The sequence below is a fragment of the Gossypium hirsutum genome, chromosome D05 (genome assembly GCF_007990345.1).
Source record: "Gossypium hirsutum isolate 1008001.06 chromosome D05, Gossypium_hirsutum_v2.1, whole genome shotgun sequence".
In the NCBI taxonomy this organism is placed as follows: Eukaryota; Viridiplantae; Streptophyta; class Magnoliopsida; order Malvales; family Malvaceae; genus Gossypium; species Gossypium hirsutum.
In genome coordinates, this window is record NC_053441.1 from 28,562,418 (window position 1) to 28,579,865 (window position 17,448).

Consider the following 17,448-nt stretch of genomic DNA (forward strand, 5'->3'; position numbering starts at 1 on the left):
ATTAAATGGAAGTTTCTAGTGTTATGTTTTGAATTAAAAGAATTATTGTGGTACTGAAATGTATATTGGATTGAGAAATTGATTTGAATTGTGAACATGAGAAATTATGAATTAAATGAAATGGAAAAGAAACATTGAATTACATGAGTAAGTATGGGGTCTCGTAGGCCTAATTTGTTATAATTATAATATTTTGAGTTATAATGTGAAGATTTATAAAAGAATGTTAACAATTTAGAAAACCTTAATTTGAATGAAATTTTGTAACTTGGTTTAATACGTTACAAGTGTATGTGTTATAGTAATGTTTCGTACCCTATTCCGGCGTCGAATACGGGTAAGGGGTGTTACATGCATAGTGGGTGGGACGCTTCATATAATAAGGTGTGGCAGTGGTGTCAGGTACTAGAGAGGTACGTTCCAAGTTGCATAAGAGACATTGAAACGGGCCCTGTGTACTACAACGACCGCTTGCTCCATGGATGCCAAGTGTTCAAGCGTCTGTTCTGGAGCTTTAAGCAATGCCTGGATGTATTTGTGTACTGCAAACCATTTGTACAAATTGACGGTATCTTTATGTATGGTAAATATACCCATCAGCTATTGCTAGCTATGACACAGGATGGCGGTGGAAGAATCATTCCAATTGTGTTTGCAATAACACTAGGGTAATCAGGTGATGACTGAGATTTTTTTTTTCTAGTTTAAGGAAGCATGTCTGCTCCCAACCTGATATCTGCGTTATATCTGATCGGGGCACTGGAATACTAGTTGCAATTGAGCGACAGAGAAACCTATGGAATCGCACACACCATCGGTATTGTCTAAGGCATGTTGCGTCCAACTACTACAGGCAATATCGGTCTACCACTGAACGACGACAAGTGGCCAACATGGGTATTTAATCTTTATTAATATAATTTCATTTGTAATATTCAATTTATTCTGAATAGAAGAGTGATATGCAATTTTTGCTATCAACTTATATTGACAGGGTACAAGATCAATAAAGACTTTTTTCATGATATGTTGGCGATTTTGCGGTCAGTTAACGATCAAGGCGCAGACTACCTCTTTAACATACCTTTCGATCAGTAGATACAAACATACGACGGTGGCCTACGATATGGTCATATGACCTCAAACTTGGCTAAATGCATAAATTCTATTCTAAAAAGAATGCGTCATTTGCTAATAACCTCGGTTACACAGGAGACATATTTCTGTTTGGCGGTACTATTTTCAAAGTGAGCAGCGAGTTATAAAGGCCAAATGCAGGGAGGCCATGTATGGTGCCAGAAGGTATTGCAAGAAATTAATAATGCGAAGGCGCGGGACAACACCATGTACATAGTGTGTCACGATTGCGATAACCTATGGTTTCGTGTGACGGAGTTCGACAGACCAAACCAAGGTATTATCGGTGGGCAATATCGTGTACACCTGAGAAATAAGACTTACCACTGTGGGACGTTTGACGTACTTCGTTATCTATGCGCTCATTCAATTACAGCTTGTCAGAATCTTCGTTTGGATCCCATGAGCTATGTCGACGAAGTGTACAAAATAGAATACATGTATAATATGTAGAGACACATATTCCCATCGGTCTTAGATGAACGTAAGTGACCTTCTATATCACTTACTTCGTTTAAGTTATTACCGGATAAAGAATTACGTCGCAAACCAAATGGTCGACCTTATTCGAGTAGAATACGTGATAATATGGATATCTGGAAAAGAACGAATCAGCAGAAGTTGTACGGATGGTGTAAGAACCCAGGTCATACAACTCGAACATGTCCAAATCGAAATAGTTGATAATTGCTTAAATAAAACTATGTTGCATTATTTCTATTGCCTTTTTCAAAAGAAATTTTATTTTATTAAATAGGATATTTACTATTAAAATATTCAAAAAACCTTTATTTTATTAAATGAAACAATATAAAAATAGTTTATACAAATATATTAAAAAAAATCAATGTATGTGTCGATTAGAATCAGTGCCACATGGAGGTGGTCTACGGTTTCGTGCTGGATTCCTTCTTGGTTCAGCTTTCGGTGAGGGTTATGGTTGCTCCGGTGGGGGTTGATAGAATAAAGAATGCGGAGGTGTTTGCATTACCCACGACAGAGGTGTTTGAATCCCATAAGGCGATTGTGATTAATGAGATGAGCTCCCCGACGGTGTCTCGTGCGATCCCTCTTGCGACGATGGCCTATATATCATCGGTTGAGTCAGAGTCATTAGGAAAAGAGATGCATTGGGCCATGCACTCCGGAAAAGAGATGCATAGGGCCATGCACTCCAACCTGGTATAGGACTTGAAAAAGGAAACATAAAAGGGTTAGGATACATATAAGGACTAGGATACACATTTGGCATAATCTGAAGGGGCTGTGGCTTAGGCGTCGTTGCTTGAGGCGTTGGTCCCGATGATTGTGTGGGTGCTATTGATGGGCCCGTGCCATCATCCCTTCTCTTTGGATTTAAAGGGCCCCGTCGTTCCCTTTCGACATAGATTTGCCGACGCCTCTGCTCTTCCGAGTGTAAATATGGTTTGCCATGGATCCTAAATCGTGGCTTGTAATCCGGCGCATACACTAACTCTGGAACGATGATCGGTTCACAAGAAGAATATCGGCAATGCGTATTCGATTACCGTAAATCGATTTTGTGCTCATTATCGAGCACCTCAGGTGTCATGGGAATCGGTTATCAGAATTTAAATTACTGCAACACTCTATTTGTTTGGTGCATCTCGACAGTAGCATAGTTGACCAATGGGACCTTAACATGCTAAATGCTCGAATTTTGAAAGAATTTATTCGAAATTACTGCTTGAATTGCCGAATCCTAGTATGATGTCCATTGAAACTATATGAACGTGATAAAAATATTAGTTATATACATAATACTAAATACTAAATATGAAACGACTATGTTGCATATATATATTATTTAATACTTACATGCGCTTCTGACTGTTGGTCTAATGGAAGTCGTATATCTTCAAGAGCGGTAGGTATTCCAACATAATTCACCGAATGGTTCCACCTAATTAAATAATTTTTAGCATAAAATTATATTTTAAATCTATGTAATAATTGTAAAATCTAATATAAATTTTACCTCGTTATGAGTGGGAATGTATATGGGTGCTTCACTCAAGGACGTAAAAATGGAAAGTGAAACCGAACCCATGATTGTAGTAGTGATAGACAACCTCTGATTTTAGCTTTATTTGGTTTCGTCGCCTCGTACATCTCCCGGTACAATGTTGCCAACACGATAGACCCCCAACTAAGTTCGCCAGCTGCTCTAAAATTAACGAGTTTCAGTAGCCACATCAGATGTACGAGGTTTCGTGACAAGTCTGGCACCAGATAACTTCCAATGATCTCAAAGATATATGCACAAGCATATCATATTCTTTCTACTTCAATCGAATCATTCCCCAGCTCTGGAAATGTGTCTCATAACCAGCTCATCTTGATCCGACCGCTGTAAATATTATCAAGAATCGCACCCAAAAGATCATAGCATATGGCTCCCCAATCAGCAGATTGAGTGGACCCGGTGAGTACAGACCCATACACTGGTAATCCCAATTGTAACTGTACATCCTCCAAAGTGATGGTACACTTTCTGCATGGAAGATGAAATGTGTGCGTCTCGGGTCTCCACCTCTCTATGACCGCGCTGATGAGTTTTGGGTCCAACTTGTACCCCCAACCTATATTGGCCATGTGCCAAAAAATCGCTTCCTTCAAATAATTTTCTATCAACGATGATTGAGGACTAGACATATTATGAATATAACATTGTAACACTTGATCTACAGGCTGTTATAAAAAATTATAAAATAAAAATTAATTAAAATTACATAAATAAAAAATTAAATAATATTAAAAAATTGAAATTAACCCTTACCATTTTCATTTGTTCAACGGAGATATGTTTATGATCGAAACGAATTAATTCTTCAACCATTGCTAATACGATCAAATATTTTTGAAATTATAAAAAAATAATACTAATTTAGAAAAAAAATTAAAGGAAATAATTAATTAAAGAGAGCTTTGAGAAATTTAGGGAGAAATTTAGGGAGAAATTTGAGAGCTTTTTTGAGAATTTTGAAGAAATGTTTGTGTGAAAAAAATTGGAGGGGGTTTTCTCTATATATTTTTTACCGTTGGACCCCTTAACAATCAAAATTTTAAATGATCGTTGGGGGTATAAAACACGGGCTAAAACACGTCCCTGAGGGAGCGATTTTGCCACGTTAGCAAAACGCGTCCACATCAGTGCGTTTTGTGCTGACATAGCAAAATCGCTCCCTCAGTGACGCGTTTTGCTGAAATTTCCTTTTAAAACGCTTCCACATAGACGCATTTTAGTGTTTTCAGCCCATTCCAGTAAATAATGAAAAAAGTGGTCCATTTCCATAAATAAGGTAGCAAATGGGCTTTTATTGGTAAAATGGTCCATATTTTCAATTCTTGGACAGGACAGATTAAAATACTCACTCTACGTCACCTTCCTATTGATGGGGGCAAGATTGCAAAACATGTTTTTCAACGTTTCTTTTCTTTATCGATTATATATATAAATAATTGTATATAAGGTTAACGGGCTTTCCTTTTGTCGACACGTGGATAGGGTTTATTTTTCAATATTATAGACAAATGGTTAAATATCACTTGGGTCCTTCTATTATGTCAAATTTTAAGATTTAATCTTTATATTTAATTTCTAACATAACTTTGTCTCTATATTTTTTATAATGTTATTAATTAGTTTAAATAATTAATTTCAGTAAATTTTCAATTAAAATGTTACTGATTAAATATAATTTGAATACCCAAGGGTTTTAAAGGATCACACATGGCTTTTCATTTTTTTATATTATAAAACTATGGTCAAATTTCAGTTTTGGCCCTTATACTATATTAAAAGTTGAGGTTTAATCTATATATATAATAAATTTTGTCATAATTTGGTCCATATCTTTTTATAATAGTTAATATTAATGTTGACATCAATTTTTCTTGAGACTATTCCAATAAAAATTTATTTTATCATGTTCGAACAGGTAATTTTAAAAATTTAAATCAGAAAACTTATTTTTATTGTTACATGAGTACGAAGTGAATTTTTTTAAAGTTAAAAATATCCCATGAATTTAATAAAAAGAAATTTACTAATAGTAACAATTGAACTTAAATTTTTAAATCCGAAAAGTAGGAGAACTAAATTCTAAATGCATGAAATGTATAAGAATTTAGAGCATATTTTTAATTTTCAAATTTTTATTCTATAATTTAACACAAATAAATAATAAATTTAATGTAAATATTAATAAAAATGGGTTTTACGAAATAAAAAATTGGGCTTGTTTTGGGTCTCTTTTCTGAGTAAAAATGGGTGGAGGCTCAGCCCATATTATGAAATTTTAAAAAATCCCTAATTTCCTTTTCCTATTTTGTGAAATCAAAATTTCCTCCCCAAATCCCAAACTCTCCGAAGATTTTAATTCCAGAGAGGTCACGTGCTATCACATCCGATTCATCAAACAAGAATCAAAGACAGTAAGAACGAAAGTCACGTGCCTAAAAATGGCTGCCTCTTCGCCAGCCGTGACGAAAAGCATCAGCGAAACAACCACCACCGCTATCAAGTCGACAACGACGACGGCTACAGCTGCTGCTGCTGGGGTAACAGCGACGCCTCTTCCTCCTCCACCGTTTCAGCGTATGGATACTCCGCCTAAGACACAGCGAGGGCTTAATAAACCCAAATGTATTCAGTGTGGCAATGTTGCTCGCTCCAGGTAATCCAAATTCTCTTTTTCTATCTTCATATAATGCTTTAAAAAGAAGAATATGTTTAGTTAGGAGTTCTTTTTGGTGGCAATTGGGATTTAGGTTTATTTCAATTTGGAATTTAGTTTTTCCCCCCAAAAGAACAAATGATTCTAGGAAATATTATCAATTGAAACAGCAAGATCAAAATAGATAGTACTGTACTGGTCTTCTGCCGTTTTTTGTTTTTGTTTTAGCTTACTTTATTTGTATTTTCCAAGTATTTTAATTTAAAACCTGTATTGACCTCCCTAAGCTAGATGCTTGTTACTTAGGTTGGTTGTCAGTTTTGTTATTTGGATTTTGTTTGGTTAAAAGTTGCAAGTAATAAACTATGTAATCTCCACAAATAACTTATAGTTGATACCTGTCTACCGAATTATTATGTAATTAACTTATGAAGTTGACAGGATTACTTGAATTAGCTGTTTAATTATTATTACCATTTTATTTTGGAAGAGTGTACAACTATCCAATGACTGTTAAAATTTACCCATCAAATCACTCTTGTTTCTCAAATTATTTCTGCAGGTGTCCGTATCGCTCGTGCAAGAGTTGTTGCTCGAAAGCCCAAAATCCATGCCATATTCATGGTATGGACATATTATCAATCAAGAAACTTGAAAAACTAGTTCATTTTTGTTATTGTCAAATCAGGTGTTTTTGGTAACGGGATGATATCCGATTTTGTGATTACTTATCAAGAAGAAGTCAGAGTTTTAGGGTCTGTGGGTGGTGAATATAAAGTACAAATCATGTTGAAGATGGCTAGAAGGGATGTTATCTTGGAACACATTATAAAGACACGAGGATTCTTCTTGGTAGTCATATGCTATGTTATTGGACTTGAGTGTGAGTGTTGGATACGGGTATATGGCCTACACGGGTATGTTCATTAAGTTTTTCTAAGTATTTAGAGGGTCTTTGAAGGGTCATATTCGCATACCTATGTCCAGAAATGTGTTGGGTGTAAGTGTTGGATATGAGTACTTCTAGCAAATTAAAGAGTCAGAGCAACATAGGTCAGGTCATGTACCTTGAGTGACAAGATTAAACGTTTTAATTTTGTTGGAATGGCCATATCTCCTATTCAAGGCTAGCAATATGATAAGCTTAGGTTTGTACTTTTTTCTAAAAGCATGGTCATATAGTTTCCCCCTTTTACTTGATATGAAGGGGGAAATTTTTGACAACGCAATAAGTTGTCGTTGACTACAAAATGAAACTGCAAATATTTTTGAAGACTTGATAGTTGAGAGGATATATGTATTGTCAAGGAATGAAGCAATGAGCATCATAAGTAACTAACTTTCTAATTTATATTGCAATTTCAGTTTTAAAGTCAAATTCAGCTTTTCCAGAGAAGACACCGTCTTCAAGCACTCCGTCATCAGACCAGAAGTCAACTCAGGCTTCTTCTCAAGCGTAAGTATAAAAAATCCACTAACAATATGCATGTAGTTTTCATATTTGATTTGGGCGTAGAAGTCTATATTGTATCTAGCAATCCAAACTGAAAGAATGGGACAAAATCGGAGAAGCTTATTTCTCTACAAGCAATGTCACTTTCTATGTGAAACAGCCACTGTGAAGAATATAGTTGCCAAACTTTGTTAGGCATGTTTCTCACTTGTTTTTGGTTTCTTGTAAAGTTTTCAGGCCTCCATAGTGTTTTGTTTTTCACTCTTTGAGTTGCTGACTTCATTATTGTCTGCATGAGTTGTTCAGCGCTATCTTTCTGAGCTTTAAATTGATTTTTGAGTTTGTCATTTGACTTGTGGCTGACTCCTCGCATGTTGAATGTTGTTCAGGACTCCCTTAAGGGTTCCCTCGTTTCGGCAACTTTCCAATGCTTTTGCACAGTTTGACAATCTGCAGGTCCGCTCAAAGAAACACCTGACCAGAAAGGTACAGTACCGTTTACAGTGAACAGATATTCTTGTTCTAGCTTGATATATTACTTTATAAGCCTTAACCTCTGCACTATTTCAGGATGCTGTTGCCTTAAATGAATGGAGGTTTTCCAAGTTGAAGGAATTCAAGGACAGAAATATTGAAATTGAAAACGATGCTTTTGACCGGTACATGCAGAATATTAGTTTACTTGAGGAAGTCTTTTCTACAAAACCTGTGCAAGACGGGTCCGATGAGGATGAAGAGTCTAAGCCTAGCTCCACTTCACAGGAAGACGAGGCCTTGGCAATGACTTCAGGTCTGAAGTTGGCGCTAAGATCGAATCCTGTGAGATCTGATAACACCAGAAAGAGGATACTGCAAATTGTTGATCAGGGAATAAAAAAGCTTCAGAAAAGTGAACCTAACAATGGAGCTACTGATCCAGATGATCAAAATAAACTCGATAATAGGTTGAAGAAGGCAAAACCCTTGTGGGTCGAGAGATCTTCGATGTTAAGTGATATCATGGACAAGTTGAACAAAGCTCGAAATGAAGAGGATATAAAATCTTGTCTAGAGATGAAAGCACAACTTTACAATCAAAGCACAATGTCTACTCCAACAGAAATTAAAGATTCCGACATGTTGAACGAGCAGGACATAAAGAACGACACAACTCCTGGAAAAGTAGCAAATTATCCAATGCCGAAATTGTTCGCATCAATGGAAATTGATGAAGAAACTCTCAACAAAGTTGATGCACATTTCTCTTCCCTGGAGCAGATTGAAGACTTATGACTGTAAGCAGTATATTATTCTCACAACCACAGATTACTAGTCTTAGGTTAACCTGTTAAGTTATGCGATGGTTTGAATTTTCCACCCCTTTTAGACTTGGTAACAGTGGCTTAAATTTAGCCGAGTTAGTTGATGCAGTCATTTTAGAAGGTAACCTTTAGCAGGTCTGGAGTTCTAATTTCAACATCTACAACCCTTTTCTTTATTTTTGAACTGCAGGCTGCGATTTCTTTTGTATAAAAATGCTGTGATGATTTGAATTTTCTGCCCTGTTTTAGGCTTAGTGATAGTGTAAACTAGCTCGGTCGGTTCATGTACCGGTCTAGAGTTTGAAGTTGCAGGCTGCAATTTCTACCCGAATTTAATAGGTTTTGAGTTTGAATTTCGATTTCTATAATATTTTTTAGACTGCGGATTGTGATTCTTATGTATAAAAAGAAACAGTGGCTTAAATTTATTGTTGTTTTGTGCTTAGTGGAGAAGTTAGTGTTGTTGATACTTGATACTGCAACTACTTTAGTGTAATCAATTTAAATGTAAGATATAATTTTATTTACTTTCATTTCTTTATTCTTCATTTTTATGCTGTTTGGATTTTTATTGCTTGGTTATTTGGATATAATATAATAAAAATATTTTAGAATTTGTATAATATGAATTATTAATGTTTTTTATTATTATTATAGAAAATAGAAAATACATGCCTAAAAGCTAGGAATGTATGGGGATAGAGGCCTCCTTATGCAATGAATTAATAACATCAATCTCTTAGTATATTGTTGTGGATATGTGAGAGAAGAACTAATTGATTTAACTTTTCTATTGCTGCCTTGGCCAAACAATCAGCTACCTTGTTATTCTTTCTCAAAACATATCTAAGCTTCACTTTCCAATCCTTAGTGCACCATTCATGTATTAATTGGACTTTTGCAATGTTACTAATTGATGCGAAACCATTTCCAATAGTGTCTGTTAACATTGCATTACCACAATTAACCTCTACCTGAGTGAAACCCTTCGACCAAGCCAACTTCAAGCCTTCAACAACCGATCGTGTCTCAATCTGAAATACATCTGACACCCTTGTTATCATAGCAAAACTTGTTAACCAATTCCCATTTGAATCTCTCACAGCTCCTCCTATTGCTGCTTTTGTACTGCTCACTGATACCGATCCATCGACATTAATCTTGATCCAGCCTGAATCAAGACGCTATCACCCTTGTTCCGTTTTAGAAAAATAGGCCAACTGTTCCATATTATCACTAAAACCAAAAGACTTTTCCCAAGCAAGAATTGAGGCAACAAATTCATGGCTACTTCTACTAGCATTATTGAAAATGAATTCAATACAATTTTTCCAAAGAAATTAGGCCACAATTGAGAAAAAAAGTTGGCCATTCGCCCCGTCAAAACTTAGGTTTCCTTCATTCATGATATTCCAGTGTAAATTAAAGAAAACATTCCAACTGGTCATAGGTATTAATGACTTCCACATTGATTGGCACGAAATCACAATCTCTCACAACATGAATTGCTGATTCCAATGCCTTTCCACATTGTTCACAAAAAGGGAAAAAAGTCATATCTCTCCGTGTGCGCTCCTCATTTGTCAACAGTTTATTTCAAACAAGCAGCCACAAAAAGGCCTGTACTCTTTTGGGGAGTTTTCTTTATGAGTATAGGTATTAAAGTAACCAATACCTTATTTTTGTGCAAAACTTTTGGCTACCAACATCACTTTAAATTTATCAATGGTTCCATCGACCTTCATTTTCTTTTTGAATATCCATTTACATCTTATTGATTTGGATCCCGGTGGAAGATCAATTAAGTTCCAAGTTTGATTTTCTATTATTGAATTCATCTCATCATTTATAATTTTTTTTCAAAAAGTAGAGTCTTGAGATTTCATTGCCTCTTCAAATGTAATAGGATTAGCTTTCATTCGTATTATAAAAATAAAGTATCTTATTGCCTATACTTTTACCTTTACCTTCTACAAGGAACATAATAAAATCTAGTCTAAAATTTTTGACCTTTTTAATCCTTTTACATCTTATTAATTCTTGATAAGATTTATCATTATTATCAACTTGTTCTAATGGAATCTCGTTCTCATTTGAAGAATGAATTAATTGTTGTTGTTGTAATTATCTTGAAATAAAACTAAATCTATGTTCATAGAAAAATAACATCTCTTAGATTTAATAACAATATTAATTGAAATTGAATTATTTGATTCAATTACCATGAACCTATATGCCTTGCTATTATGTGCATATCCTATAAATATGCATTTAATTTTTCTTTCACCTAAATTTTTTCGTTTAGGTGTTGGAATTTTGACAATAGCTCTACAGTTCCAAACCTTCAAATAATTGGGGTTGGGTTTCCTTTTCTTGCATTGTTCATAAGGGGTTATTTTAGTTTTCGTATTAAGAACTCTATTCAATATGTGATAAGTTGTTAAAACAACTTCTCTCCAAAAACCTTGTCTAAGACTTGAATATGATAAAATTGAATTTACCATTTCAATCAAGACTCTATTTTTCCTTTCAACTACACCATTTTGTTGTGGTGTATAAGGGGCTGAAATTTGATGGATAATCCCAGTGGATTCAAAATAAATTAGATTATAGTATTCTCCACCTCTATCAAATCTTAAGCACTTGATAAACGATTCACACTAAAATTTAACTTCAAATTTATAAACTTTAAATTTACCAAACGCTTCATCTTTTGAATGCAATAAATATATATAACAATATCTAGAACAATCATCAATAAAAGTAACAAAATATTTCTTTCCATCTAATGTAGGAGTATTATGCGGGCCACATAAATCACTATGTATCAAATCAAATATTTTTGTTTTCCTTTTAACCTTAGGGAAATAGTTTTTAGTAATTTTAGTCAACATACATGTATTGCTGATCGCGTTTGCACATGCGCCTAAAGCAAACGATTTTATAAAATAATTTTAAAGCTCAAGTTTATTACAAGTGTACAAGTTAGTTGTAATATTTGTAGTTTTACAATAGAGCACCGAAGTATTCTAAGGATCAAACCTAAAGGAGATGACAATTGAGCAATAAATAATATACATGATAGAGTCTAAACGGCTACTAATATGATCTTATAGTAAATTGTAAAAAAATATAAAACTTGAATGTTTTAACAATCCTTATAGGCAATAGGTTGCAAATATATTTTTTAAAAATGATAAAGCAATATTAGTCTTTGAATTTGGTGTTTTTTTTAATTTAATCCTTGAACTTATTTTTGTTTATATTAATCTTAAAACTTGATAATTTTTTTCTTTAATTTTAGTCCATCTGATGACATGATACTTTAATATTATGTTACATAATCACTTAAAAAACATAATTTTTTAATAAAATATTTAGGTGATGATGCAACACAAAGTGCCATATCATTGCATGAACTAAATTAAAAAAAATTAAATTAAAAAAAAGACAGAGAAAAAAAGTTTAGGGATTAAATTAAAAAAGAGAGTTAAATTTAGTAACTAAATGTTCACTTATCCCAAAAATAAAACCATATTTCAAAGCCGTAAAGGAGGCTTCATTTGAAGTAATTAAGTTACCATAGGTTATTTTTTAAAAATGGAAAAGACAAAAGTGAGCGAGTGCAATCACGTGCTAGAGGTTCTCTTGCATTTGTGGCGTCTGGTAAGAAACCAACGAGCTTTAATTAACTCCCAGAATTGTTGGCGTCTGGAGGCTATTATTCTCCGCATTCTATTATTAAATTTAATAAAAATATCGAAAAATAAAGTAATTAAACAAATTATGACAACTTTTTCTGACAAATTAGGAAAAATTGTATTCTTTTTCCAGTTGCTTAACCTCTCGAATGCCAGTGCAAATCTTCCATTGACATTTGTTTTTTTCCCAACAATGTAGAACAACCTTTTTAATTCTTGTTTTTAGCTGTAGTTTTGTGTTCCTTCTTCTTTTCTCGATTTTAACATGAATATTTTGATTTCCTTTAGAATTTTTCCTTTTACTGTTCAACAATATTTTTGATGCAGAGGAGAATTTGATCAAGGGTTTCATTCTTCATTCAAATGATCTCATTTTTTTAATTCGGAACCCAAAATATTTAGAAAGTAAGAGTTGTTTTTCTGAATTCAAATGATTGGGTTTTATTTATTGATTAATGAATGCTAATGTAATTTCAATGCAGTCAATGGTTCGTTCGTCATCCGCATGAAGAACCCAAAATGTTTAGAATGTAAGAATTGTTTCTTGAATTCAAATTGTTGGGTTTTTGTTTTATTTGTTTAATGGATGTTTTATGTAACTTAAATGCAGATTAAGGAGCTAACAATTGGGAGTATCCAAATAAGAAGAGTGATTAATGATTAATGATTAGGTCTTCAATTTGGAAGCTGGAGATGTCTACCCAGTACGAAAAATCTGATCCCACGCCTCCTTCTGGTAATTTTTCATTTACACAAACGATTTACAGAAAGACTGTCGTTTTTTTTATATACACGAGAAGGATGTGAAAGCAATGAATGTATCGGTAACATAAATTTTCATGTATTTGGAAATTCGTTGGAGGATTATACCCATGTGCATATGAATATAAAACAAATAATTCGAAAAAGTAAAGAGCCATAACAACATAATCATCAATCACCTTGGTCTATTGATGGTTATTTGCTATTTTAGATCGATTTTGACGAGTTGTACCTAAGAAAGAGTCCCTTTTATATATTTTTATGTATTGCAAACTTGTTAGCTTGTGATTAATTGCTTGTTTATCATCTTGTATTGAACTTCCTATGTCATCCCGAAAGTTATTTTGTCATGACCTTTTATTTCTTTTAAAAGACTCGTCTTTGATATTTGTTTTTGATATACGTGTATGAGAATCTAACTTTCAATGATCCTCTAAATACATAAAGAAACCTAAAAAATTAAAGAAAGTGTTTGATATTGGTATGTGTTCGATATACGTTTTCTCGAGATTTCCATGTATTTAGAAGGTCTTTTTAGAGGATGATATCTCTGTACCAAGATAGTGATTCCACTAATTTACAGTTTGGTTACATGTTTTCCAAAAGTTTATGTCTTGTAAGAATATGTTAGGTTAATTTGATTATGTTGGATTTGTAGGATCAGGGTCTTGTTTGTACGATCTATTATGTTCAGACACACCACGGTGGGAACGACCTAGTGATTCAGACACTACATCTTGGCTTCTCAGAAAAGAAACATGGAGATCCTTCGGTATCATCCCTTTTGACTCATTTTTTATTTGAAGTACCGTGTCCATCTAACACGGTACAAGTATATCACATAGATTTGAGTACTAGTGTCGGATATGAATATCGTATGACATTGATGCTTTTTACTTAGAATGTTTTCTTCATTTTTAACTTGTATTATTCATTGAACAGGTCCACAAGCCAGGCTGGAGAGAATGTTGGAAGACACTGGGAATCGTGTTTGTGCAGATTGCGGATCCCCGGATCCTAAATGGGTGTAATTATCTCATCTTTCTGACTTATTACAGTGTTTTCTTTTCTATATTTGTTCGTTTCTAGGTTATGTTTCTCAGATTTGAGTATGCGTTCGATACGAGGATATTTATTCTTTTTATAAGGTTTTCATATATTGGAGGGTTCTTGAAGGATCAACGTCATAAAAAGTAGAATTTAAGTTTTCCTGTATATTTGAAAAATCGTTTAAGGATCGTATCACCATATCTATGTCGGATACCTCAATCTATGCCTCTAAGGCAAGGTGTCAAAATCCTGAAAACATATGGTCCCTTTTTCTTCCAAATAAACAATTTACTCGAAGCAAAGACAACCATTTCTTTGTTGAGCTTCAGGAGTGAGTTTGTACACACATTCTTGAAACATTCATGTTTTGCGCTCATGCCCAATATGTGTACGAAGATATCATTGTCCAAAAAGCTTCCCCACATGTACATATCCATATCCGACATTGATATTTGAATCCGAGTAACATAGATATTGCTTGTTTCTTCTTTTGTGAAGGGAAAAAAAATGAGTATATAGTTTAATATATTGATAAATTTTCCCCTCTTTTCCACAGTTTTTCCTTCTTTTTTGATGCTTAAATTTAGCATATCAAATTAGCATTGCCCTTGTTTTTGACTATATTCTTCTTTTCTGCATATCAGATCTTTAAGTATTGGAGTATTTATTTGTATCAAATGCTCTGGTGTTCATAGAAGCCTTGGATCGCATATATCAAAGGTATGGTTCTAAGATTTTCCTACTCCACTTAAATGAAGTTTTCAAGTAACTGATGTTATTACCATGTTTCTCAATTCTTTTTTTATTTTAAGTATTTGTATTTAACACATATTCAAATATAAGTTATGATCCTTCGAATATATGAAAAAATTGAGTATATTTGTGTTAAACTGGTACCGTATTTGTCATTTACTCTTGATGTCAAATAATATAAACGTTTTTCAAGATATCTTGAATTTATTTAACCTAAAGATATCGATTACACGGATACTTAGGAAAAATGAATCAAAGCAATGTAGTGCCAAATATCCTATTCAATCATTTCTTGATCATTGATTTCCCTAATACTTGGTATAGTATTATGATTATAGTTCTTTGATTGTCTCATGCACACATGCAAACACAAATAGAAGCGCCCATGCTGAATCTATGTTACTTGGACAAGTGTTTGATGTAGATATATGTTTGACATGGACATATTCAATGCATTTATATGGTTTTAAGAGGATCATATCCATACCGTTTTATCCATTAATTATCTAATTTGATAAGCAATTGTGCTAGGTTTTATCAGTGAAGCTAGATGAATGGACGGAAGACCTAGTTGATGGTCTAGTAAACTTGGGAGGCAATATTGTTGTAAACAACAAGTATGAAGCTTTCCTTCCTAATAACCTCAACAAACCCAGACCAGATTCATCCATTGAAGAACGCTCTGATTTCATTAAGTAATAATGCCAAATTAAAATTTCGGTATTTTATTTTTTAATTTTTCAAATCCTATTTTTCCTCAGTATTCTATTTCTTATGCTCAGGAGAAAATATGAGATGCAGCAATTCTTGGAAGGCGAACACACGAGCTGCCGCCTTCAGCCGCATCATCAGACTCCATCGTCTACGTTACCACTTCCTCCCGGCTACCCTCTTCTTAATGAGAAAAAACACAGTGAGAAACAAAGCAGACATCGAATCGGGCACAGATTTAGAAACAGCTGGGGAAGAAAAGATAGTGATCACCTGAAGATTAGTAAGAAGAGCAACTCATTGGTAACTATTTTGGTTTTTTGGTTCCGTCAGTTGCTTATTCCCTCTATACATTGCTTTGACTTTTCATTTTGCTTGTAAGATCCATTTTTGACATCCATACAATAAATATGAAAAATTTTCAACGTATTTATTTAGGACATATAAAATTTTCAACGTAACATGGTTTCTTTTATTATTGAAGTGTGTTACTGAATGTTATTTTATTTTTCCATAAATTAATGTCCTGTTTATAGGCAGGTATGGTTGAATTTGTTGGGCTGATTAAAGTGAATGTGGTGAAAGGCACCAATCTAGCCGTCCGGGATATGCTCTCTAGCGATCCCTACGTCATTCTTGCCTTGGGTCATCAAGTATGCCTCTTTTTCTCGCTAATATTCTCGTTTTATTTTAATTTACTTTGATAGTATTGGAATTGGATATATGAATATGGAGATATGATCTTCAAAGACTCGTCAGCATTTCATGGTAGTATTCTGAGTGCATTGTATTTCCATATTTTGCAATCGGTGAGGACTCGCGTCATAAAGAACAACCTAAACCCAGTCTGGAATGAAAGCTTAATGTTGTCGATTCCGGAAAACATTCCTCCTTTGAGAGTGGTGAGTTTGATTCTTAAAAAGGAAAAGGAAAAGGAAAATGTGAAATTTAATTGTCCGGGATTTCGTAAAACGATATCCGAGTTTTGTATGCAGATCGTGTACGATAAAGATACATTCACGACCGATGACTTTATGGGGGATGCGGAGATCGACATTCAACCGCTGGTCGCAGCGGCAAAAGCCTACGAGAAGTCGGAGATTCATGAATCGATGCAGCTGGGGAAATGCGTGGCGAACAGGGACAACAACTTCCTAAAAGATGGTATCATAAACTTAGCAGATGGGAAAGTTAAACAGGAAATCTCATTTAGGCTACAAAATGTGGAGAGAGGGATATTAGAGATTGAACTCGAATGCGTTCCGCTTACTCAATAGCGGTCGGAAATATTCTGAGATGGTAAATTAGGAAAAAACCCATTTTGAAAATTTGAAGTGATGTACATGAACGATTTGGTATCTGATTGATGGATTCATGTAAAAACCAGATCCAGAAAGTTGGCTTCAACCCTGTAACAATATTTCCATCTTAATCTTCTTCCTCGCCTCTTCTTCTTATTTTCTTGTTTTCTATATCAAGTTTTACCCTAAAAAAAACTCCAATGCAACAAATATGGATCCAAATTATTTGGGAAGAATTTAGGTGAAATTTCAAAATTTTAATTTACTTGGATTTGACTGCAAATTGTCCAATACATATGTCTTTCTTTTTTTTATTGGGTTAATGTAGTATTTGCCTCCAAAGTTGTACCCAATCATCATTTTGGTACATGAAGTTTTCAGCTTTTTTTTTATCACTTTACTCCGCCCATTAACTGTGTTAAAAAAGATGATGTGGTACGCTGGGAACACGCCACATAACCTAATTGCTATTTTCTTGAAATAAATTAAAAATTGAAAAAATAAAAAATAGAAAAATTAACAAAAATTCTATTTTTTAAAAATCAGAAAAGTATATAAAATTTCCAGAAATTTTTAAAA

The 17,448-nt window shown here is 33.9% G+C and overlaps 2 protein-coding genes across 5 annotated transcripts; both read left to right on the forward strand.

Annotated features, from left to right (window-relative positions):
- Positions 1-5,493: 5,493 nt before the first annotated feature.
- On the forward strand, positions 5,494-9,118 carry LOC107904726 (uncharacterized). The gene is made up of 5 exons (XM_016831191.2): positions 5,494-5,837; positions 6,400-6,461; positions 7,203-7,293; positions 7,680-7,776; positions 7,861-9,118. The coding sequence occupies exons 1-5, from the start codon at positions 5,623-5,625 to the stop codon at positions 8,560-8,562; spliced, it is 1,167 nt and encodes a 388-aa protein (XP_016686680.1). The 5' UTR covers positions 5,494-5,622; the 3' UTR covers positions 8,563-9,118.
- Positions 9,119-12,282: 3,164 nt separating this feature from the next.
- On the forward strand, positions 12,283-17,106 carry LOC107904727 (probable ADP-ribosylation factor GTPase-activating protein AGD11). 4 transcript variants are annotated; one of them, XM_016831193.2, is made up of 11 exons: positions 12,283-12,697; positions 12,775-12,822; positions 12,903-13,028; positions 13,713-13,826; positions 13,997-14,081; positions 14,749-14,824; positions 15,389-15,552; positions 15,640-15,871; positions 16,105-16,217; positions 16,371-16,470; positions 16,564-17,106. In XM_016831193.2, exons 3-11 carry the CDS (start codon positions 12,956-12,958, stop codon positions 16,843-16,845), a joined length of 1,239 nt encoding a protein of 412 aa, XP_016686682.1. In that variant the 5' UTR covers positions 12,283-12,697; positions 12,775-12,822; positions 12,903-12,955; the 3' UTR covers positions 16,846-17,106. The 4 variants fall into 4 exon arrangements, with proteins under 4 accessions (XP_016686682.1, XP_040950538.1, XP_016686681.1 ...); XM_041094604.1 differs by having other exon boundaries at positions 16,105-16,221; positions 16,383-16,470; positions 16,564-16,813; XM_041094603.1 differs by lacking the exon at positions 16,371-16,470 and having other exon boundaries at positions 12,287-12,487; positions 12,620-12,697; positions 16,105-16,221.
- Positions 17,107-17,448: the final 342 nt, after the last annotated feature.